At 39.2% G+C, this 23,455-nt stretch overlaps 1 protein-coding gene across 3 annotated transcripts in view; it reads left to right on the top strand.

The window, feature by feature from the left end:
* The window catches only part of ercc4 (excision repair cross-complementation group 4), a 30,159-nt gene extending 8,178 nt beyond the window's left edge, over positions 1-21,981 (top strand). Inside the window, exons 4-11 of one of the 3 annotated variants that reach the window (XM_069907375.1) lie at positions 2,822-3,029; positions 3,872-4,052; positions 11,103-11,234; positions 12,973-13,083; positions 13,879-14,431; positions 17,146-17,238; positions 19,472-19,584; positions 19,864-21,981. In XM_069907375.1, coding sequence (XP_069763476.1) covers positions 2,822-3,029; positions 3,872-4,052; positions 11,103-11,234; positions 12,973-13,083; positions 13,879-14,431; positions 17,146-17,238; positions 19,472-19,584; positions 19,864-20,597 — 2,125 coding nt within the window. In that variant the 3' untranslated portion in view covers positions 20,598-21,981. Of the gene's footprint in view, positions 1-2,821; positions 3,030-3,871; positions 4,053-11,102; positions 11,235-12,972; positions 13,084-13,878; positions 14,432-17,145; positions 17,239-18,415; positions 19,172-19,471; positions 19,585-19,863 lie in introns of those variants that run through there. The other 2 variants (XM_069907376.1, XM_069907377.1) reach the window with 2 other exon arrangements.
* Positions 21,982-23,455: the final 1,474 nt, after the last annotated feature.

The following is a 23,455-nucleotide window of genomic DNA, read 5'->3' as shown; positions in this document are numbered from 1 at the left end:
TTTTATTCAGCATGAATAGGAAAGGTCTGTTCCCCACTTTGTAACTCACAGATTACATGCAGGCCTAGAGAAAATAAAACAAAGTTGTGGAATTTAAAATTCATGCATCATAGATTTCTGAAAATGACATAATCCTTTGTAGTAGGGAGCAGTTAGTAAAGAAAAATACTGAAACTGCATCACTGAAAAGTGATGAAAATGAATTGCTGCCATTACTTGGTACTGAAGTAATGTTCTGGGTACCAAGTTTGACACTTGGATTTTGTAGTTTGTCCTTGAAAATGCTTGCTTTTTATTATAAACAAATTGTTCTATTTTGAAAACATCCTGTGTCTATATAAGAAACACATTCTTTTTAAGGCCCGCAAGTGGCATTTGATTTTGTAGTAAGTTTTTGTAGATGTGGGGGGGCTGGTAGTCATGGTGGGGAGCTGGCTGATGGAGGACCTCAGTTTTCTTCAGGCTGACTTCCAGGCCAAACATTTTGGCAGTTTCCGCAAAGCAGGACGTCAAGCGCTGAAGAGCTGGCTCTGAATGGGCAACTAAAGCGGCATCATCTGCAAAGAGTAGTTCACGGACAAGTTTCTCTTGTGTCTTGGTGTGAGCTTGCAGGCGCCTCAGATTGAAGAGACTGTCATCCGTGCGGTACCGGATGTAAACAGCGTCTTCATTGTTGGGGTCTTTCATGGCTTGGTTCAGCATCATGCTGAAGAAGATTGAAAAGAGGGTTGGTGCGAGAACACAGCCTTGCTTCACGCCATTGTTAATGGAGAAGGGTTCAGAGAGCTCATTGCTGTATCTGACCCGACCTTGTTGGTTTTCGTGCAGTTGGATAATCATGTTGAGGAACTTTGGGGGACATCCGATGCGCTCTAGTATTTGCCAAAGCCCTTTCCTGCTCACGGTGTCGAAGGCTTTGGTGAGGTCAACAAAGGTGATGTAGAGTCCTTTGTTTTGTTCTCTGCACTTTTCTTGGAGCTGTCTGAGGGCAAAGACCATGTCAGTGGTTCCTCTGTTTGCGCGAAAGCCGCACTGTGATTCTGGGAGAATATTCTCGGCGACACTAGGTATTATTCTATTTAGTAGAATCCTAGCGAAGATTTTGCCTGACTACCAGCCCCCCCACATCTCCATCGGGCACACAAAACTCAAAACGGTCAACCAGTTTACCTATCTCGGCTGCACCATTTCATCAGATGCAAGGATCGACAATGAGATAGACAACAGACTCGCCAAGGCAAATAGCGCCTTTGGAAGACTACACAAAAGAGTCTGGAAAAACAACCAACTGAAAAACCTCACAAAGATAAGCGTATACAGAGCCGTTGTCATACCCACACTCCTGTTCGGCTCCGAATCATGGGTCCTCTACCGGCACCACCTACGGCTCCTAGAACGCTTCCACCAGCGTTGTCTCCGCTCCATCCTCAACATCCATTGGAGCGCTTACACCCCTAACGTCGAAGTACTCGAGATGGCAGAGGTCGACAGCATCGAGTCCACGCTGCTGAAGATCCAGCTGCGCTGGATGGGTCACGTCTCCAGAATGGAGGACCATCGCCTTCCCAAGATCGTATTATATGGCGAGCTCTCCACTGGCCACCGTGACAGAGGTGCACCAAAGAAAAGGTACAAGGACTGCCTAAAGAAATCTCTTGGTGCCTGCCACATTGACCACCGCCAGTGGGCTGATAACGCCTCAAACCGTGCATCTTGGCGCCTCACAGTTTGGCGGGCAGCAACCTCCTTTGAAGAAGACCGCAGAGCCCACCTCACTGACAAAAGGCAAAGGAAAAAAAACCCAACACCCAACCCCAACCAACCAATTTTCCCTTGCAACCGCTGCAATCGTGTCTGCCTGTCCCGCATCGGACTTGTCAGCCACAAACGAGCCTGCAGCTGACGTGGACTTTTTACCCCCTCCATAAATCTTCGTCCGCGAAGCCAGGCCAAAGAAAGAAAAAGTTTTTGTAACAATGAGCAGCACATTAAAGCAGTATATAAGTAAGCATCTAATTGAAAGTGTAGAATCTTCCCAGAAAATCAGGTCTAATAAAGAGTATCGTCAGGTAAAATTTGTCTGATTTCCTTTATACTTTGGCCCTTCTCAAATTTGAACTGAAAAGTATTCAGAATCTTCAGACTTTGCATTCAAATTCAATATAAGCTTATCCAGATATCTAAATCAATTCCTCTAATTAGGAGGTGAAAAGGTTTCAAGTATGTTATTTTACAATACTTATTATAGTATCTTGTTAATTCTAAATGTCAGAATCAATTCCATGATGACTTCCAGTACCAGATATGCTTTTAAAATCTATTTTAATATCAGCCTTGAAAATTAGTCTCCAAGCTAAGCATTTTAACTGTCATAATGATTAGTGTGCAACCAAAACTGTATTTGGTAAAATTTTCCAACCAAATACACATTAAGCATTTTTCTTTTTCTCAGCACAGGAGATGGTTAGGTTTTTTAAACTTTATTTATTCGTTCAGAAAACAAAAAATATATGACATATACAGCAATTAAACATGAACATTTTTTATATATATTTTAAAAAAAGAAGAAAGAAAGAGGGAAACCCCCTTCAGCCAACTCTCCTAAGGAGAGCCATAAAAAAAGAAGAAAAAGATATTTTTTTAAAAAGTTATATGTACATATGAGATGGTTAGGTTTTAACAGAAGTTATTCATGAACTCTGAATGGTGTTGTAGTGTTGAGTACTTTTAGCTCTGGGTTGGAATATAATTGTTTTCTGACAGCGCTAAGTTTCCTGGGAAACGCACTATATCTCCCTTTCTTTGCTATATCTCTCTTTAGGTTTCACATGGCAGTCAGCTCTTTCCTAGACAGGCACAAACCTGAAGTAATGGAGCTGCATGTTTCCCTCACTCCTGCTATGCTGGCTATCCAGACTGCCATCATGGATGTCATGAATGCTTGCTTGAAAGAACTTAAAAACTACAACAGATCTTTGGATGTTGAGGACCTGTCGCTTGAGAATGCAGTTGGGAAGTCCTTTGAAAAGGTCTGTGATTTGGAATTATGCTTTGAAGAATATGTTAATTTCTCAACCATCTGTTATCTAATTAAGGACTATTCCTGGAACTGTTAATACCTCTGCTGCTGGATCCCATTCCCCTTCTCTGCCATCACCCTTCCCCACTCCCTCATACCTTCCTCCTCCCTTTATTCCTCTGATCCCCAAGTCCCGACACCCATCATTCCCTTCTCCAACTCCTGTCGGGTCTTCATTATTCCCTCTGGCCCCTTTGGTCCAGACCCTTTGAAACTCCATTTGGGATACCTCACGTGCTCTCCATTCACTTCAACAATTTACAATTCCCTGGGCTGGACCACCTCATTTTCACCATGGATGTCCAGTCACTACACATTTCCATACCCCTTAAAGGAGGCTTTGAGGTTCTCAGCTTCTTCCTTAATAAAGACGTAACCAGTCTCCAGAATTTTACTGAATTGGCTGTGGATTTTGGGCGTCTTGTCATTAAATTCAATGGCCCAATCTCTGCTCCCCTCCTTAACTGGTGATTAGCCAAAAGATTTCAGATTTATTGTCAGAGTTCGTGACATCACATACAACACTGAGATTCTATTTTCTGCAGGCGAGGCAGAATTACCACTCATTGATAGTGCAAAAAGAAATACTGTACTCAACGTATACATGTAAAGGGAGTATAAGTGCAGCCCAGCAGCCTGCAATAAACAAGTCTGCTCACTGAGCTCAACCCGTCTGGTTGTATGTGTGTTATTGCAGGAGCAGAGTAGCTGCTGCTACAGCATTTTCTTAATTTCACCTCACCAATTTTTTTTTTTTTTTTTAAAACAATCTCCTTTTTCCTATAATCACAGGCAATACATTATTATTTGGATCCAGTCTGGCACCAGCTTGGTGCAAAAACCAAGTGTTTGGTACAGGATTTGAAGATTCTTCGTACCCTCCTGCAATATTTAACCCAATATGACTGTGTTACCTTTCTCAATCTACTGGAATCTCTTCGAGCAACTGAGAGAGCTTTTGGCCAGAATTCAGGTAATTGTGAATTAAGTTGTGAAAATTATACTGCTTTTACCCTAGTCTATACTATTCAGGGTTTCTGGTGTCATATCTTGGCTCTGTCTACCATAATAGTGGGGATCTCCCATTGGTCATCCATTTCAATTTCCTGCTCCATTCCCATGTTGACTTGTCTGTCTTGTGCACTGCCAGACTGAGACCACCCACAAATTGGAGGAACAACATCTCGTATTCTGTTTGGGCTCCCTCCAACCAGATGGCATTAAACTCACCTACTCTGGTTTACATTAGCCCTCTCTCCCCTTCCCCATCCCTCTTTTTCCTTTCCTCTAACTCTGTCTCTCTTTCCTTTCTCTTCTTTCCTCCAGCTCTGAATTCATGGAACCATTCCCTTCCCCGATCAATTCACACCTTTCTTCTCCTGTCCTATGCATGTCCAGTTATCTTTTTGTCTTTTGGCCTGTGCTCTTCCCTTCTCCTCAGCCTTTTTATTCAGGCACTTGCCTGCTTTTTGCTCATATCCTGAAGAAGGGCTCAGACCAGAAATGTCAGTAATATATCTTTACTTTCTTTGGATGCTGTGAGACCTGTTGAGGTCCTCCAACATTTTTGTTTTTACTGTAATCACATCTGCAGACTTTAGTGTTTCACAGAGATGTGCTTACAGTCAGTTTTAAAATTATCCAGTTTTAATTATTAAGCGTACTTGTGTGGAATCGTGTCTTGTATTGCTTCTGCATTGCCAAGCAACTTGTGTGGTCCTAAAGTATATTGGGCAAAAGAGGGGTTCTTTAACAAACAGGATCAATCATAGTCTTCAATTCATAATTTTAGTGGTGTTTTCTTCTGTAACCTTGAAAGATAAAGAGTCAATGAAAAAAGGAATACAGTATAGTACTGTTAAACCTGACAGAGTAAGGATCAAGGAAATGTTCTTTTTGGTATCTGATGAAGGATGACCAATATATTCTGATCATCTCATTGTAAATGGACACACTGGAAGATGCTGTTTGGATTTGATACGCAAATCTGAGAATTCTTAGAGGCAACATATTCTGTAAATGAAGTTGCCTTATCTTTAATATGGGAATTTTGCACGATAGCCTGTAAATTAAATGTACCTATACAAGTTATGAGAGGATCCCTCTATACAACATGAAGAAAACATGAAAACCTTTATGGAGATAATATTACTAGAGGTGACCTTCATTATGCTTGTCTCCCCATGTTTATAAATGGCTGCTGTGGCTACATTTCAGCATTTTCAGTCATAATATTACCCAATTTATTACAGTAAAGGATATAATTTGTATCAGCTCCTTTATTTGAAAAACGCATCCGAATGGTTCTATTCATTTTAATCTTCCTCCATGCCAAATAAAATGTTTGTTCCCTGCATTTTTAACCACATTTGAAAGCAAGAGATTGACAAGCCTGCGTCTGAGTGAAACACAAAAGTCTGTAGATGCTGTGATTGTAGTAAAAACAGAGAAATCCTGGAGAAACTTGGCTGGTCTTTTCAGCATCCAAAAAAGCAAAGATATACAGGTACACAATCCTTTATCCGGACATCTAAAATCCAGAAAGCTCCAAAATCCGGCAAATGGGGAGAGATATGGCAGCGTGAGTTGGGCGAGTGAGGGGGAGAGACTGGCAGCGTGAGAAGAGACCGGCAGCGCGAGTCGGGCGGGCGAGGGAGGAGACCGGCAGCGCGAATCGGATGGGTGAGGGGAGGAGATCGACAGCGCGAGTCGGGTGTGGGGGGGAGACCGCAGTGCAACTGGAAGGGGGTGGAGGTGGATATGGCAGCACAATTCGGGTGGGCTTAAATCTGGCTTTCCGAAATCCGGAAAAAACCCCCAAGGGTTCCGCATAAAGGATTGTGCACTTGTATTACCAACATTTCGGGCCTGAGTCCTTCTTCAAGGAATAAGAATGAGTCAGAAGCAGGAAATCTCAGAAAGTCTCAGAATTCAGACAATGCTGCTGGGGGAGGAATCCAGACCAACAAAAGGGGTTAATTGGATATGATAAGGGACGAGATAAAAATTTATCATGTTTGTCTAAAAGGAGGTGGGGAAAAGGGTGAGAGGCAGAGCTGGAGGAAGGGGTGGGGTGTTTAATGAAAGCCAGTGAAGTCAATATTAATGCCATCCGGCTGGAGGGTTCCCAATCGGAAGATGAGGTGGTGTTCCTCCAATTTGTAGGTGGTCTCAGTCTGACCGTGAATGAGACCATGGACAGACATGTCAGCAAGGGAATGGGATGGGGAATTGAAATGGGTGGCCACTGGGGGATCCACGCTATTGTGGGGACAGAGCCAGGGGTGCTCAACAAAACAATCTTTCAGTCTGCGTACAGTCTCTTTGATGTAGAAAGTCTGTGTCTTCCCATTTTTGTGTCATAATAAGGCAATCTTTTACTCAGCATCTCTCCTTCTGGCCCATTTCCCATCCACTCTAGCTTCACTGGTTTTCAAAGTACTTGTGTGCCATAAGGATGCTCTGGTACCATAACAGGTAAATGGCACCCACAGTTAAGTAAAAAGTGTGGATAAATTGAGATAACAAATAATTTGCACTACCTTCAAGATTGTTACGAACGTTATTTGGAATTTGGTTCAATAGCCATTTCAGTTCTGAAGTGGGGTATTAGCATTTCAGTTTGTTTTATCAATGTGCTTAATACTCTTGGATCGCTAATGTTTCTGTGTTATGAGCTGATTTCAGTTAAACAGGAAAGTCTGCAGAAGCTGGGGTCAAAGGTAATGCACAAAAGTGAACATAGAACATTACGGCACAGTACAGGCCCTTCGGTTTTTGATGTTATGCTGACCTGTATATTCCTACCAAAAAAAACTAAACCCTTCCTACCTCATAACCCTCTATTTTTCTTTCATCCATGTGCCTGTCTAAGAATCTCTTAAATGCCCCTAATATATCAGCACCCCCATAAATTTTTTTTAAAAGAAAAAATACATACCCACTGATGTCTTCCCTAAACTTTCCTCCCTTCACTATGTACAGATGTCCTCTGGTGTTTGCTATTCTGGCCCTGGAAAAAAGGTACTGGCTGTCCACCCTGTCTATGCCTCTCAAAATCTTAGGGACCTCTATTAAATCTCCTCATCCTTCTTCGCTTCAAAGAGAAAAGTCCTAGCTCTGCTAACCTTGCCTTATAAGATTTATTTTCCAATCCAGGCAACATCCTTTTTTTTTTGTAATTCGTTATTTATTGCACTATGAACCATATCAACCAATATATTTTCAGATGTATCTCTTTAAATAATCAGTGACAATTTCTCTTTTTATTCCCCCCCCATCCCTCCCTTCCCACCCCCCTCCAAAAACAGTAAATATCAGACATATAAAATACAATAAAACAATATCTTTATACAAAAGAAATACAAACAAAAAAGCCGTATCATCTACTTATTCACATTAAATCTGATCGTGTTTATCTTCTTATCATTTTAGGTGGTGGTGGTCCGAGGCCTGCTCTTTCTGTTATGTTCCATAATATGGTTCCCAGGTTTTTTCAAACATTGTAACTTTGTCTTTTAAATTATGTGATTTTTTTTTTCCCCAATGGGATACACTGAAACTTGGATATATATTCCATTAATGTTTATAGTCACATGGTCCAACATAGCCATCTTATATCTTTATTTTCACTTTTCCGCCTCTTCACCACCTCCATCCCCTTTTTTTTCATTACTGTTTTTTTAAGTTTTCCTTTTTAATCTCATATATTACAACACATTTAAGACATGAAATACCCCAACAATCCCCACAAGCAATAACTCTTCAACCCCAAATGAACCTCCCCTCCTTGGATTGCCTCCTGTCCCTTGTCGCAACCACAACTCCCCTTTCCATTCGGTTTGCGAACTTACTCGCAAGCGTCAACTGATTTCGCAGTGACCATTATTCTCCTCCCCCCCCCCCCGAGAACACTATTTTCCTATACTTATAACAAAGCTCTTTTTTTTTCCTTCTTCCCCTTCTCTTATCCATCTTTAAATCTTTAAAAAATACATTATCTTTACTTTATATTTTTACATATTTTTGTATATTTTTTTGCCGGTCATCCTTCTTGTCACTCCTCCTCCTCTCTCCTCCTGTCCTGAAAATGTTCAGCAAATTGTTTGAGCTTTCTTTGGTCCAAGAGCAGTCTATTCTGTTCCCCAGGAATGAATACTTTGAAGTACTGCTGAATGTCTTAATATAAAGTTATATCCTTTCTTCCATAAGATTGTTTTCGCCGTGTTGAATTCCTTCCTCTTCTTTAAAAGTTCGAAGCTTATGTCCGGGTAAAAAATTATTTTTTGACCCTTATATTCCAATGGCTTATTGTCTTCTCTAACCTTCTTTCTTGCCTGCTCCAGTATGTTTTCTCTTGTCATATATCTTAGAAATTTTACCAATATGGATGTCGGTTTTTGATGTGGTGGCGGTTTCGGTACTAGTGCTCTATGCGCCCTTTTGATTTCTATTTCTTCATGTGAGTCTGTCGTTCCCAGCACCTTCGGGATCCATCCTTTTATAAATTCCTTCATATCTGATCCTTCTTTCAGGTCAACTATTTTTATGTTATTTCGCCTACTGTAGTTTTCCAATATGTCCTTTTTTTGTGACAAATCTTGTGTCTCTTTAATTTTTTTTTTAGCTCTTTTTCAACTTCCCTCTTAAATAATTTATCTCCATTTTTACAGCAGCTTCTCATTCCTCCACATTTTCTACTCTTTTCCCTATTTCAGTCATGACCAACTCTAAGCTTTGCATTCTGTCTTCAGCTCTTTTCATTTTTCTTTTGATTGAACTAAATTCTAATGATCGCCATTCTTTTAATGACCTCATTTGTTCTTCGAAAAAGGCTTTATCTAAACTTTGTCCTTCTATTTTACCTTCTTCTTTCTTTTGAAATTCTTGGTCTTCTTCCTCCTCTTCTTCTGTGTCTGTATCTATGTCTGTGTCATCTTCTCTTTGTATATTTGTATCTTCATCCTTCTCTGGTGAGCTGCTTCTGTATCCTTGTTGGGCCTCCAGCTGCTGTGTCTCCTGTTGTTGGGCCTCCTGCTGCAGGTCGATCCGTTGTTGGGCCTCCCACTGCAGGTTGACCCGCTGCTGAGTCTCCTGCCGCAGGTTGTCCCCCTGTCGGCTGTCCCGTTGCCACTCACCCTCTATCAGCCCTTCATTCTCTTTCTCACCACTCTTCTTTTCTTCTTTCTTGTTTACTTCCCCCAGCCGAACGCCCCAATCCTGGGTGTCTTTCAGCTGGCCACTCCTCAGCTGAGTCCCCCTCCCGTTGGCATTAACCTTTTCTTTTACTTGCGCACTGCGCACCTGTTCTTGGCTCTGAGAGCCATTTTTGGAGTCCGCCAGTTGGGAGGACACCGCTCCTCTGGGGACTCCCCAACACCAGAGATCGGCCGCTCCTCTCCACGGTGGCTCTCTGCTCCAACGTGCAGGTAAGGCCTTGTTCTTTCTTCTCTAGTGATTTTCCTTCTTCCCTTTTCTCTGTTATTCTTACTTTTTCTCTTTTGGGTGCCATCTTCTGTCTCTTCTCTGTAACTTTATATTTCTCTTCCTGTATTTTATGTTTATTGAGCTCTGCTTTTTCACATTTTTTTTTTCTTTTCTCTGGAGAGGGCTATTTTCACCAGACCAGCCACTACTCCATCACGTGACCTCCCATCAATCCAGGCAACATCCTGATAAATCTCTGCATGGTTTTCCACATCCTTTCTATAATGAGGTGACTAGAATGGAACTCTCTACTGTGGTGTCACCAGAGGTTTATAGAGCTGCAACATGCCCTCTTGACTCTTGAACTCAATCCCCTGACTAATGAAGCCCCGCATCCCATCAACCTTCTTAACTATCCTATTAACCTGTGCAGTGACCTTGAGAGATGTATGGATTTGGTCCCCAAGGTCACTCTGTTCCTCTACACTATTAAGTATCTAACTGATTGAATGCTGGAGAAATTCTGGTCAAATTGATTTCACCTTGGATTTATATTGTCTATTAAAGAAGAAAAAACATGTTGAGTTGGTGTTTTATTCCCCAATTCAAAGTCATTTAAAACAATTTTGTAACGTCTTCTCTTGCAAATTTGATTTTTTTTCCATAAGTGCTTTTACTTGGCCTAGAATTAACCTTCCCAGGATCTACAGATGCCAGAAATCTGAAATAAAATTTAAAAATCCTCTAAACACTGCAGTCAGGCAGCATCCACAGAAGGAGAAACTGTTATAATTTCAGGCCTTCAGCAGAATCCCAGTTTGACAGAATACCAGTATAATCAGTTTGACAATATGTTCACTTTTTTACAAAGTCTGGAAAATTTTTAAAAAACTTGTCAATCGAACAGTGCATGTTTTATCATTTTTTTTTTAAAAAAGCTGGTTCAAAGTACATTTTGGACAAGTCAGTTCACAGAGAGTTGAGAGGAGGTATCTGATGAATCAGATCAAATTAAGTTTTCATTAGTTCATAGCTCTCAGGTGCTGTATTTGGGAAGGGAATTAGAAGAGTGGCAGGATGGTCATCTCAATTTTTGAGTTATACTTAGTTTTGTCCTATTTTGGGAGCGTTTTGCTGTCGTGAACATTTGAAAATGTATTTAATAAAACAAAGAACCGTGAAAATGAGATCAAAAGACTGAATTTTCAGAGACAAAACATTTATCTTAAGAACAACAGCTTAATCTGCATTAGTGTTGTTGGAAATAGCCTGGGAAGGTAGGTTGTTATTAATTAATGTACGTTTTGAATATTTAGCTGCCCACCATGCTTCCTGAAATTATCCATTTTTAATGTAGGACCAGCTGGTACCTTAGTTGCTATTTCAGGTCTCGAATTGCAGCTGGCAATGTACAAGTTGGAGCCTGCATTGATTGCAGCATTTGGCAGAGTATGAAACTGGAAACATTGGTAAGATGCAGTATTTGTAGAGAGAAATGCTTTTCGGATTGCTAACCTTCCATTGTATTTTTTTTCTTTCAAATTGGCCTAATTCACAGTTTTATTGCCTTTTAATAACTATTATTTTGTGTTTACAGGGTGGTTATTCCTGGATGCCAGTAATACAATGTTTGTGAATGCTCGTGCCAGAGTTTACCAGCATCCTGAGGCAAAGCTTAAAATATCAAAGAATGTGGCAAAATCTGAAGCAAACGAAACAGAACAAGCAGGTGTGTAAGTTTGCACCTCTGCTGCAATAAGGGTCGCAAAGAAGTGGTACTGCTTTGGCTGGTTTCTGTGTGTTTCCAGAATTCATTTTCAGTTGTTGAAATCAGGAAAACCTAACCTGACGAGAGTGAGAAGTCCTGATTCTTTTCAGCGGTGTTTGAACGTGCTCTATACATTATCTTTATTGTCCTTCAGCCAGGGCACAGGTAACATTGCATTGAAAATTGACCAAAGTGCTGATGAGTTTCATGAGGCCTACGTGATATTCAGCAAAACTCAGAATTGTGCCAATAGAGTCCATGTTTCAACATTGGATAATAACCCTACTGAACAGGTGAAGTAAGGCACATTTTGAGGATCAAGACAATGTACCAGCACACAATATTCAAGATTCCTTTTACAAAAAATGTAATATTGCACAAAATTTCCTTTTGCCTGCTGTAAGGTAAACAAAGAGTTGTCATTAAGGATTGCCCAGGGCCCCTAACAGTAAGAAAAGGAAAAACAAATGACCTCTCTTCATAGCCACTATGGGCCCTCCAGCACTCCCACAGCCTCTGCAGCCACACAGGCTTCTGTTCGATCCAATGGTAACCCGAGTTCCAGATGCAAAATTCCAATAAGATCAGGAAGCTTTGAACGCCAGGAGGCCCTCCGGGAGCCTTTCTTGCTCTCAGCATGCTATTGAAAGCCATGGTTGTCCATGAGTCAGCCTACGTGGGTCCTTTTGACCCCAAGTCACCTGCAGCCTGTCAACTGTCAATTATTCAACAGCAATATAAACAAGAATATAGGGGCAGGAGTAAGCCAATTCCTTGTCTGTCTAACTCTTCGCAATGATATGGGTCCAAGCTGCTTCAATCTGCTTGTTCTCTAAAACTTACATTGACATAACCTGCACAACCGTCTGGATTTGAGAATTGAAAATATTCACCATTCTGTGTGAGGACATGAAGACATACAGCATGGAAATAGGCCTTTTGGCCCACCAAATCCAAGGTGACCAAAGGGTGGGCATGATTATTAGTCCTATTCCAGCACTTTGCCCAGATTCTTCTAAGTTTGAGTGTTTTGGGTGCTTATCTAGACATTTCTTAAATACTGAGAGTAACTCTGCTTTCACCACACTTTCAGGCAGTACATTTCAGGTACTTGGAGATTTTGGGTGTAAAAGATCCTCTGCCTGATCTCCAAGTATCTTATCTCGTGCTCGAACTCTGTATCCTCTAGTTTTACCTATATCTGATTTATGGAAAGCTTCCTGCAGTCTATCCTATCTATACTCCTCATTTTATCTAGCTCGATCATGTCCCCTAGTCTCTACTTCAGGGAAAGCAGACCTAGTCTATTCTCACAACTGAAATCCTCTGTCCCAGGCAATATCATATTGAACCTCCTCTGTATCCTCTCCAGCATTATAAAATTTTTAAAAAGCTTGACAAGTAGTGTAAATTAATATCCAAACCAGCAAAATGTGCAGATTTGACCAGAGCACACATCTGCATCTGTCTTGTTTGTTTTCTGGTCAAATTCTCGTGGGCTCTGCATCCACTCATTTGAAATTTTCAGTGGCATTATTTTAAAGAACAGCACAAGCTAATATTTATCCTTTTTTAACATTGCCAAAAAAAAAATCAGATTATTGGGTTATGTGATTGACAACACAGTTGCCATATTTTGCACACTGAAAATAGTTTACTTGAGGTGAACTGTTTTCTAAGGGCATTGCTTTTTTTTTAGGGGAAAATAAGAAACTTGTTCTGGAGATGAACCCAAAGTGGGAAGCATTGAGTGAAGTGCTAACAGAGATAAAAAGAGAAGGTGATCACAGCGAAGAACTGACGGACTCTGGTGAGCTGGACCAACAGCTGGAGGAATCCAATGCCTCCTGCTCATTTGTCTATCTCCAGAATGCATGTATTAGCTCTGACTGTGAGAATCCAATGGCTTCTACTTCTGAAGTTTTGAGGTGTTGGAGATTTTAGGAACAACTGGGACTGGGGTGCACATTGAAATTGTGTTTGAACTTTTACTTAATATTGGTTTTGTTTAAAAATAACCCATATTTTTTTGCATATAATGCACACATTATATGCGTATTTTACAAACCAGGTATATATACTACACCCATGCGGTATATTTTTACACAGCTTATGATTTTCTGCATGTTATATGCTTGTGCACATTTGTATGAGTGAAAATGCGGTAAGTGATTTGTGAGCAAGCAATGAGAAGCTGGAGGGACTCGGCTGGCCAGGAAGTATCCCCGGAGAAATGGTTAGTCAGTGTTTGAGGTCATGATGGCTTTTGAAGATTTAAACTAGGAAGAGGAGATGGCAATCATAAAAAGTGGGGGGGGGGGGTATGGGAGGGGCTAAGAGGTGATAGGATACTGGACAAACAAAGGTGGGAATATTAGAATGGATATCAAGAAAATAATGGAAATAATTGGAATTAACAAGAAATCAAAATAACATGCTTTCTTAAAATTTGAAATTCCAATATTCAGATAGGAGGGGGAATACACAACTAGATGTCTTGACATTTTATAATATTCTTGATCAGTAATAACCAAATGTAGCTCAGAGATATTTTCTTCCCCTTGTGTCTCAAAATGGATATAGCCTTTCCTCTTTCTGCCTGTAGGTCATGTACTGATTTGTGCCAGTGATGATCAAACCTGCGCCCAACTGAAGGACTACATCTCCATTGGAGCAGAAGCTTTGTTAATGAAGCTATATAATAAAACTTTTGAGAAGAATGAGAAAACCAACCATTTAAAGGCAGTCACCATTAAAAATAAACCTGGCAAATCCAAGGCAAGGTCAAAACATGACAATGGACCTAAACTGAAGAAGGCAAAAATGGAGAAGAAACCAGAACTAACATTGACTCAGATGGTTGGCAGAGAAAATATGGAAGGTTCTAAGGAAGAGCAGGAAAAGAAAGTCTATGAACAAAGCAGTGAAGAAACTGAAGCTGATGATATGATGTTGAAACTGCCTACAGATGCCTGCTATGGAATCTTAAAGGAGCCACTCATTATTATCCATCCATTACAGGACTATAGTGATCCATATAGCTTGTCACGTGTACTGCATGAAATCGAGCCCCATTATGTTATACTCTATGATGCAGAACTGTCATTCGTTCGCCAGCTTGAGATATACAAGGCAAGCAGGCCAGGCAAGCCACTGAGGTAATTTTCAACCTCTTAAACATGACGCTTGTTTCTTCTATGAAGAAGGCGAACAGTGGTAATGCTTATTGCTGTTGTAATTAAATGACACTTTTAAAACACTATATTTTTGAGCTACAATAATTTCTAAAGCAAGGTAGGATATGTGAAGATTTTTTTTTAACTTTGATTTCATTTGTCACGTGTTTTCATCTCTCACCCTGCAGCTTATTTTTTCAGGGCCATAATATTGCCCTGTCAGACTGATATCCCCCCAGAGAGTTCCAAGTAAACTTTCTTTCTTTCTCACATTTGAAGTTAATTTGAGGCCAGAATTGCCCAGCCAATTGCAATGTTTATGGAGTTTTCCAGCGAGTGGATTAAAGAGGGCAGGCAGAGAGTGTAAACCACCGAAGTGACATAATGAATGAGGTATAGAGACCAAAAACCAAAAGGAGAATGCTGGAAGTGCTCATGACATTAGGGAACTTCCGTGGAGAGGGAAAAAAAAGAGCTAAAATAACTGATAATCTTACAGCAGAACTAGCCAGCTTGTGGTATCTTCTACACTTGGAGAAACTGAATATATGATTGACTTTGCAGGTCCCTTTACATCTGAGTATTTTCAATTTTCTTCCTATTTTATATATAAAAAGATTCCTGTTTATATTTTCCACCAAAGTATACTTTCTGACATATTTCATAATATTCTGTTCTCCTAATTTATTCGTCCTTCTGCAGTCTTGGTTCCTCTACACCAGGGGTGTCAAACTCAAATTCACAGAGGGCCAAAATTAAAAACTTGGACTAAGTCATGGGCCAAACTAAATATTTATTGAAAATTTTCAACAACATCTGCATGTTTTCTCTTCTTTCAACATATGTAATGTTAAACTTTTTATTATTAAAATAAATGTTTAATAATAGTTTTGGTGAAACTCTTTCCAGAAGAAGCATTAACAAATGAGAAATAAAATATTCAATAAATAATATTTATCTATAACCTTTAAGCTCCTTTTAACAAGTCAAAAAAAAACTTGCTTCAATGACAAACAGGTTTGTCTTTTAAAATGATGAACATATAGTCTGCCTCCCACCTGTCTTGAAAGGTCCTGTTTTCTGTCTTTCGTTTGGCCATTTTTCGTAAGGGGTTTATTACATGTGAGTTGGGCGACAGGTCGCAGATGCTAATTAAAGTAAACAGAGGAGGTGGGGGCGATTAGCGGGCTGACGCCAACACATTTGCCAAGCATTCTGGGACTTGTAGTATTAGGTGTGCATGCGCTATACTGGCGCGGCAGCCAGTGGGCCAGCTCTAATACATATTTGATATGATCTTGCGGGCCAAATATAATTATATCACGGGCCAAATTTGACATGTGTGCTCTACACTACCTGCACCTCCACTTACCTTCATGTCATTTAGAAGAATAGTATAATCTGCAACCATTTGTATTGCAAATATTTAGCATTAGTGACCTATGGCAATATCTCCTCCATAAGAGCAGGCTGCCAACTTTCCACTCTCATTACACCCATTAGCAAGCAACTGTGACCATTCAGCATCACCGAGGTGAGCATTCACCTTGTTCTTGAAAAGTCAGTAAATATCATCAATATTGCTGCCCAATTCTTCAATCAGCTTGCAAGAAAATAAATATAGTAATCCAACTGCCCATAAACTACATAGAGATGAATAAATGATCTACAAGTTAACTTGGGCATTATTTACTTTGCAGTACTAACTTGTGACCATTTGTGATCAGGGCATAGTCATTGAGAATTTAGGATTTTGTAGCAAACTGCTGGTGTGTTTTTGCTCCAATATTAGCAGGGGGATGGACGTCAGTGCAGTAGCTCACAGTTTTGAAAATGTCAGTAAGGAATATAGATTATTTGATGTCAAAAGATGGATTCCATGAATTGTGCAATCATTTGTAACTAGGGTCATTTAGGGCTGCAATTCTGGTCATTGTGAATGATCTAGATTGATTTCTTTGTTCCCTGTCATTGTGGGTTTTTTAGTTGGTATGTGACTTGTTTCTATCATGGAGGGGAAAAATGTGTGAAGATTTTTAGGAAGAAGCCTAAATTGAAACTATGTGGCAATCCCTCCCTCCAAATTAATAATTGAGCTGTTGTCATCTTCATTGTTAAGTGAACAGTTTTCATAGCTCTGTGATACCTGTACTGCTTTGTGTTCCAAATTTTCAATGTTTCTTTCAACTGTGTTTAGAATGTGAAACTTGCATCAGATAGAATAGTTAAGTTGAATTGCTAAGATGCCTTAAAGGAAAGAGAAATGATAAACATGCTCATCAGGCTTGTTCATGAAAACTGAGAGGACCTCATGACTATCAGTGAAATTTTTTTTTACTGTCCTCTACCAAATGCTGTACAAGGGTGTGGCTTTTTAGGATGTTTGTTTCTGTCTGCACATTCCTTTTTTCCTGCTTTCAGTCATGTAACTAAATTGGAAATTGTTTTTCTTTCCTGCTGCCTGGTGATAATCCACCAGTGTCATTCATCTCTTTTGTTGAAAGTTAATGAGGCAAACTGAACATTACTATTGAGAGCAACACAGTTGAGCAAAGAGGAGCTACAAACCAGTATCACTTAAATATTTTGCTTTTTTGTAACTTAAGCAGCAGACATGCACATTTCAATATGAATCATTAGGCAGATGTGATGCCTAAACCAGTGATGCTCCAAATACTGTAATTTATTTCTTCCAGAGTTTATTTCTTAATATACGGAGGCTCGACAGAAGAGCAACGTTACCTGACCAATCTGAGAAAGGAGAAGACGGCTTTTGAAAATTTGATAAGGTAAATTAATACAAAAGATGTTTCAGTGAAGCCTGTGCTGTAAATGAAACGATTTGTAAAATTATACTGATTAAATGGTGATAATGACTGATTTGCCTTGATTTTTGTGAGAAGGGTTCTAACATAAAATTCAGTAAACTAGATAAGCACATTTCTATTTAATTACCAAAAATTGAGAATAAAAAAAAATTTCCAAAGAAAAATATTCAGTTTCTTGAAAACAACAACATTCCCTAAAATCTCCAGGTGAAAACGACTAGTCAAGTTCGATTGTTGTAATGGCAGGAAAATTGTACGATTCTGCAATAAAAATCTGAAGTCCGCTGTCTTTAATTCTAATTTTATGTCTTTTTAATTCTAATTTTATGTCTTCAAGAAAAAGTAAGGCAAAATCTTCTCTGCTACCTGTTTATTGGGTCGCTCAGTCCAACTGACCTATACATTTTCTTGCAGGCTTTCAATAACCTTTCATTAGAAACTGGGGCAACTTAACATATTAGGATTCCGAACCATCTTCTTTAAGCAATAACTATGTGATTCACTCGAAAGAACATAAATGGAAGCTGAAATAGGCTCTTCTGTCTGTTTCTCTATTCTGTAAATTTATAGCTGATATTTTATCTCCATGCCTTCATTCTTGGACTAATTCCACATCCTTTAATAGATTTTTACATGAAAGGAATCAAATCTCTGTTTTGAATATATTGAATGACTGACCATCTGCAACCTCCTTGGCAGGAGAACTCATGGATTTGCTACTTTGGGGTGAAGTAAATTCTTCACATCTTTGTTCTGAAGTCCATCACCTTGTTTTGAGCCTGTGACTCACAGATAAATATCAACCCCACACCTAGTCTATCAAAATCTATAAGAACTTTATACACTGAACTCATGGAGTACAGCATGGAAACAGATCCTTTGGCCCATCTAGTCCAAGTGAATGTCACTTAAAAATATTTATGGTCAATGGGGCCAAATCTCAGAATAAAGTACAGAAGTACAGAAGGTAAAGTACATCCAAAACGTGCTGTGTCTATAATTTTAGCTAGTATTTTTTGAAAAGCCTCTCATATTAACTCTTTGATGCTTTACTGCCACATTATAATTTTTGAATGTTCAGAATCTAACTGATTAACACAATTGATTTAAAAAGAAAACCCTTTCTCCTATTTCAAAGTGAGGGCCCGAAGCCGGGCTTACACTGGTCGAGGGAAAGGTGGAAGTCGAACTTGGGCACAATAATTCACGAGCAGTGCTGGTCAGACCTGTGTCGGGACAGCATGTCAGCAGTCATTAATGCCAGGTATAGGTTAGTGCAATACAGTTTCCTGCATCAACTGTACCTCACACCACAAAAATTACATAAATCCAAACCAGAAATTTTGGAAATGTACTTGGGGTGTGGTGTGGAGATTGGAACCTTTATCCATTCAACCTGGCTGTGTACAAAGGTGAGATCCTTCTGGGAGGTCCTGGGGGACATTCTTAAAAAAAATTACAAAGGTAGATTTTCCACAGAATCTGGAATTGTACCTTCAGGGAAACATTATGGATGTGAGTTTTAAACTGTTGATATACCAAATTCAGTTTGTGAAGTTCACCTTGGTGGAAGCCAGGAATGTATAGTGGTCACGTGGAAGTCCAACTCCCAACTAAATATTACACGATGGAATACAGAAATGCTGAGTTGTATTCCCCTGGAGAAAACCCACGTACAATTTAAGGAGGAAACAATGTCACACTGGTTGGGTTATGGCAGCCTTATCTGCAGCATTATAGGTCACAGATATAGTTACACCCCTTCCAAATAGAAGGAAGGTAAAAATCTGTACTGATAGTGAAATGGCTGAGATAAATTAAGTGGGCATGGCACAGATGATGTGCTCTTATTTTGTGACTTTTTCATTTTTACTTTGTTACTTTGGGTAAATATTTGGTTCCTTTAAGTGTCCGTGACTATATATTTTTGGTTTTTATGTTTATTTAATTTAAATCATCTTTTCCTTGTGATATTAGGGTATGGGAGGGAAGGGAGGGGGAAAATGACTCTGAATATAACATTATCATTGTTGAGAAAGATTGAATTGTTCTGGATTTGTGCGAGTCTTGGAAAATCAAAAATATTCAAAAAAGAAGAACCCCTTTATAGTAACAAATAAGGAATTCTTGTAAAGTATAATTCTTATTAAGATTTGTTTTAACTGTTCTCTATTTCAACCCTGATCATTTTTAGAGAGAAAGCAATAATGGTAATCCCTGAAGAAAGGGAGGGAAGAAATGACTCCAACCCAGATCTTGCACGTGACACCGGACTCTCACCTGCTGAAGTAGATACACGAAAAGCTGGTCCGTTTAAACTGAGTGATCTCTTTATTAATTGTTATTGTTCTGCATCAGCATTATGCTTCTGGGGAAATGCGACAAGCTTGTACAGTAAAGAGAGGAAAAGAAATGCACTAGTTTGTTAACTAGATATGGCCCTCATTAGAGTCTTGGAAGTGCATTGCCTGATTATTACCTTGCTGAAGTAATTGTTTTATATTTTGTGAAGAGGATTTTTTAAATGTTTAAATATTTTAAATCTAGGATTTCTTCTATTTTTATTTTATGTTTGTCTTAATGCAGGTGGCCAGGCTCAGAAGAAAGAACAACATCGCATTATAGTGGATCTGCGTGAGTTCCGCAGTGTGCTGCCTTCCCTGATACATCGGCGTGGTATTGATGTTGAGCCAATCACCTTGGAAGTTGGTGATTACATCCTAACTCCTGATATTTGTGTTGAACGAAAAAGTGTGAGTGACCTGATTGGCTCTTTGAACAATGGCCGTCTATACACTCAGTGCATTGCCATGTCACGGTACTATAAACGACCTGTTCTATTGATTGAATTTGATCCCAATAAGCCTTTCACTCTGAATTTCCAAGGATCCGTCCACCAGGAGATTTCTATTAATGACATTACATCCAAACTCACCCTGTTGACTCTACACTTTCCCAAGCTGCGAATCATCTGGTGCCCTTCTCCACACGTCTCTGCTGAGCTGTTTGAGGAATTAAAACAAAACCGCCCTGAGCCTGATGCAGTTACTGCCCTAGCTATCACATCTGATTCTGAAGTTGTTTCTGAGTCAAACCGATACAATCCAGGTCCACAGGATTTCTTGATGAAAATGCCTGGAGTGAATGCTAAAAACTGCTGTGCTCTCATGAACCATGTGAGAAATATTGCCGAGCTTGTAAAACTCTCTCAGGAACAGTTAACTGACATCTTGGGGAACACCAACAATGCCAGACAGATCTGGGAATTCATTCATTTATCATGTATGGATAAGGCAACACAAGCCAAAAATAGAAGGTGAAATTCAGAGTGGAAAGGTTTTAATAGAATCTTAGTTGAACAGGAAAGTCAGCAGGTCATGCAGCATCTCTAATAGAGACCTGTTGAATTTCTCCAGCACTTTCGAGTACTGCTTTCGGAGGACGTTAGCTATTGAACACAAGAATCTTGAGCACAGTGCAGAGCATGCCTTTAAGAGTTATCAACTTATTTAGTTACATCAAAGCTAGAATTGTAAAAAAGATTTTCTTGTTTCAAATGTGTTTGTAATTAATAATAATATCGACACTTTGTTTATAATAGCCTTAAGAGAATTCCAGTTAAGGTGCTTTGCTGATCCCCTAATTACTTGCTTTGGGGATATTTGACTAATACTTTTAAATTTTGATTCATTAGAGAAATATGAAAAAGTGTTAAATGGATAGTGGAGTATAAAAATGATGGATTGGTGCTTACATAAAGGAAATGTTTTAAAGGCAATTTTATGAGTGATGTCATTGAATCTAATCAACCAATTTGCATTATTTATATGTCTGTTGGTGCTAATAAGCTTTTGATGTTTGCTGCCTATACTTGGTTGACTTGTCTGACCACATTATAATCTATTTATCATACAAGATTCATCCCTCCAGTAGTGCTTTTCAAATTGTCATTGGAGCCCTGTGCATAGGGTAATGGAAATGTTCTTAAGATTAACTCAGAGAAATATCCCTTTGGCATTTTTGATCATAAAAGCTCAGCTGGACCATTCCAGATTTTGTTGATGAGAGCTGGTATTCAAGTTAACTGGGGAAACAAAACTTCATACCTGCTGGATGGCATGAAACTTGGATTAGTAGAATCTGCTGCAGCATTAAGCCGTGATGTTTAATGGATTGATAGCATTAAGGACTCACTTCTACAGCCCTGTGATATACATATAATCTAAAAAGGAATCCCTTGGATTTCTTTCCCCATATGCTCAGGAAATGAATGATTAGAATTTTTATAAATTTATGTGACACAAAGCTAATTGCAAATTGGAGAGAATTATTGATGAATATGGATTTCAGAGGCTTGATTTTAACTAGAGGGCATTTTTTTTACATCAATTGGGAAAAAAAGAGTACCTTATTTGTATATTTTCTGTTTTCAGTGTGTATCTTCACTTGGCAACCAGCTTTGGAAATGTTAGGAAAAAAAAAGCTTTGGTTTCACTGATTGAATATTTAAGAATAGAAGTGATGCAAAGATTAACAAAATAAATGGGGAATTACGCATCTTACAGATTGGTTTGAGGCAGGGGAAGTGTTCGGAAATTGAATCAACGTTTTTTGTACTTGGATATGTGTATGAATTTAGTAAACTTATTAGTTAATCAAACTTGTACTTAAATCACTGTTTAATTAGAAAAATAATTCAACCCATTGAATGAAGTTATTTGGTTTATTTTCTGGTTCTATTGATCTATTGTAGTTAACTCAGTTTTCAAGAGTGGATCTAACTGCTTGGCATCTCTTGCAAGATCTGCTCTGTGAAGTCCCCAGTCTCTCTAGTTCGTTATTCTCAATTGAAAGAGTGCACTGTTTTTATTTGTACTTGTACAACAATGAAAAATAGGTCACAAGTATACGAAGACCAGGTTTATTTACTACCTTTATCAGTCTTACCAAGTCTTGGGAGGTGCTAAATGGTTCATCTGTGGTCAGTGGAAGTATCTCTGGGGGGGGGGGAAACTTTGGTAAAAGATATTCCAGTCCCTGGCCTATACGCAACTGATCAATGCTGCCTGTCACTTCAACTATTTGCTGATGAGCTAATCAATAAGTATTTTGTAAATGAAGATTTGTACAACTATAAAAGACACAGCTGCTAATAGAAGCTCTTGGAATCTACTCAGCAAGTCTCTGACAATAGGGAGACCAGTATGTATTATAAACCATGGCTGTTTTTTATTTGTTTCAGAGCATTTCAGTAAATATAAGAGTGGCCTTTCCTGCTTGTAGATCACTTTCATAAAACAGTAACTAAATAAGAAGGAACTGCAATCCCACACCTATTACAAACCAGTATCTAAACAAGTAAAGATTTTTCCCCAGCTCCTCTGAGTGTCCATTACAGATAAAATTCTATACTTGCAGTTTAATCTACAATTCATATCATTAAGGAATCCACAATGATAATTTTTGTTTGGAACAGCAGGATGCCATTTAGCCCCTGAATCCAGTTCTTCCATTTAATACCATGGATAATCTACAGCCTGACCAAACATCAGCCTTTGACAAACATTCTTCAACAGTTCTTTCTTGCCTAAATTACTCACAGCTTTAAAATGAACAATCAACATTACATTTGCAGAGCTCTTTGCAAGGTCTTAAACACAAGTTTATGTTTATTATTAGTGACCATTGAAGCTTAGCCATTGATAGTTGAACAGTGAACACGAGCAAAAAGAATAATTGAAGGGCATGTGAGAGAGGATGTGTGGTTAAAGAGAGTGAGTACAACTGACAGAACTGCTCTTCTGCAAGCTGGCAAGGCCTCAATTGACTGATACTTATGTCATCAGAAGAGAGTAAGTCTCACAATTATATTGCGTGTCTGATATGTTCAGTCTTGCTGCTTCCCTTGAAAGATAACACTGGACAACGAAGACTTGGCTTCCTGAAGACTTTTGGGTGTATCATATGAATTTTGGGCTACTGATCATGAAAATCACCTTAAAGTTTTCCTATCACGTACCGCTTTTTAGATATAATTTATTTTTGTGAATGATCCAGCTGATTTGCAACTTGCTTCAAGCATACTAAACCATGAAGTGAAACCTGTCATTGAAAAGTCTTTTTGTGCATTCGCGCTTGGACATCTTCCCTGCAGATCTTGGTGTAGTTGGGGACGAAC

This window comes from Narcine bancroftii, chromosome 12, assembly GCF_036971445.1.
Source record: "Narcine bancroftii isolate sNarBan1 chromosome 12, sNarBan1.hap1, whole genome shotgun sequence".
Taxonomy (NCBI): domain Eukaryota; kingdom Metazoa; phylum Chordata; class Chondrichthyes; order Torpediniformes; family Narcinidae; genus Narcine; species Narcine bancroftii.
The sequence above is the reverse complement of the archived record's forward strand: the minus strand, read 5'-3'. Positions and strand labels throughout refer to the sequence as shown.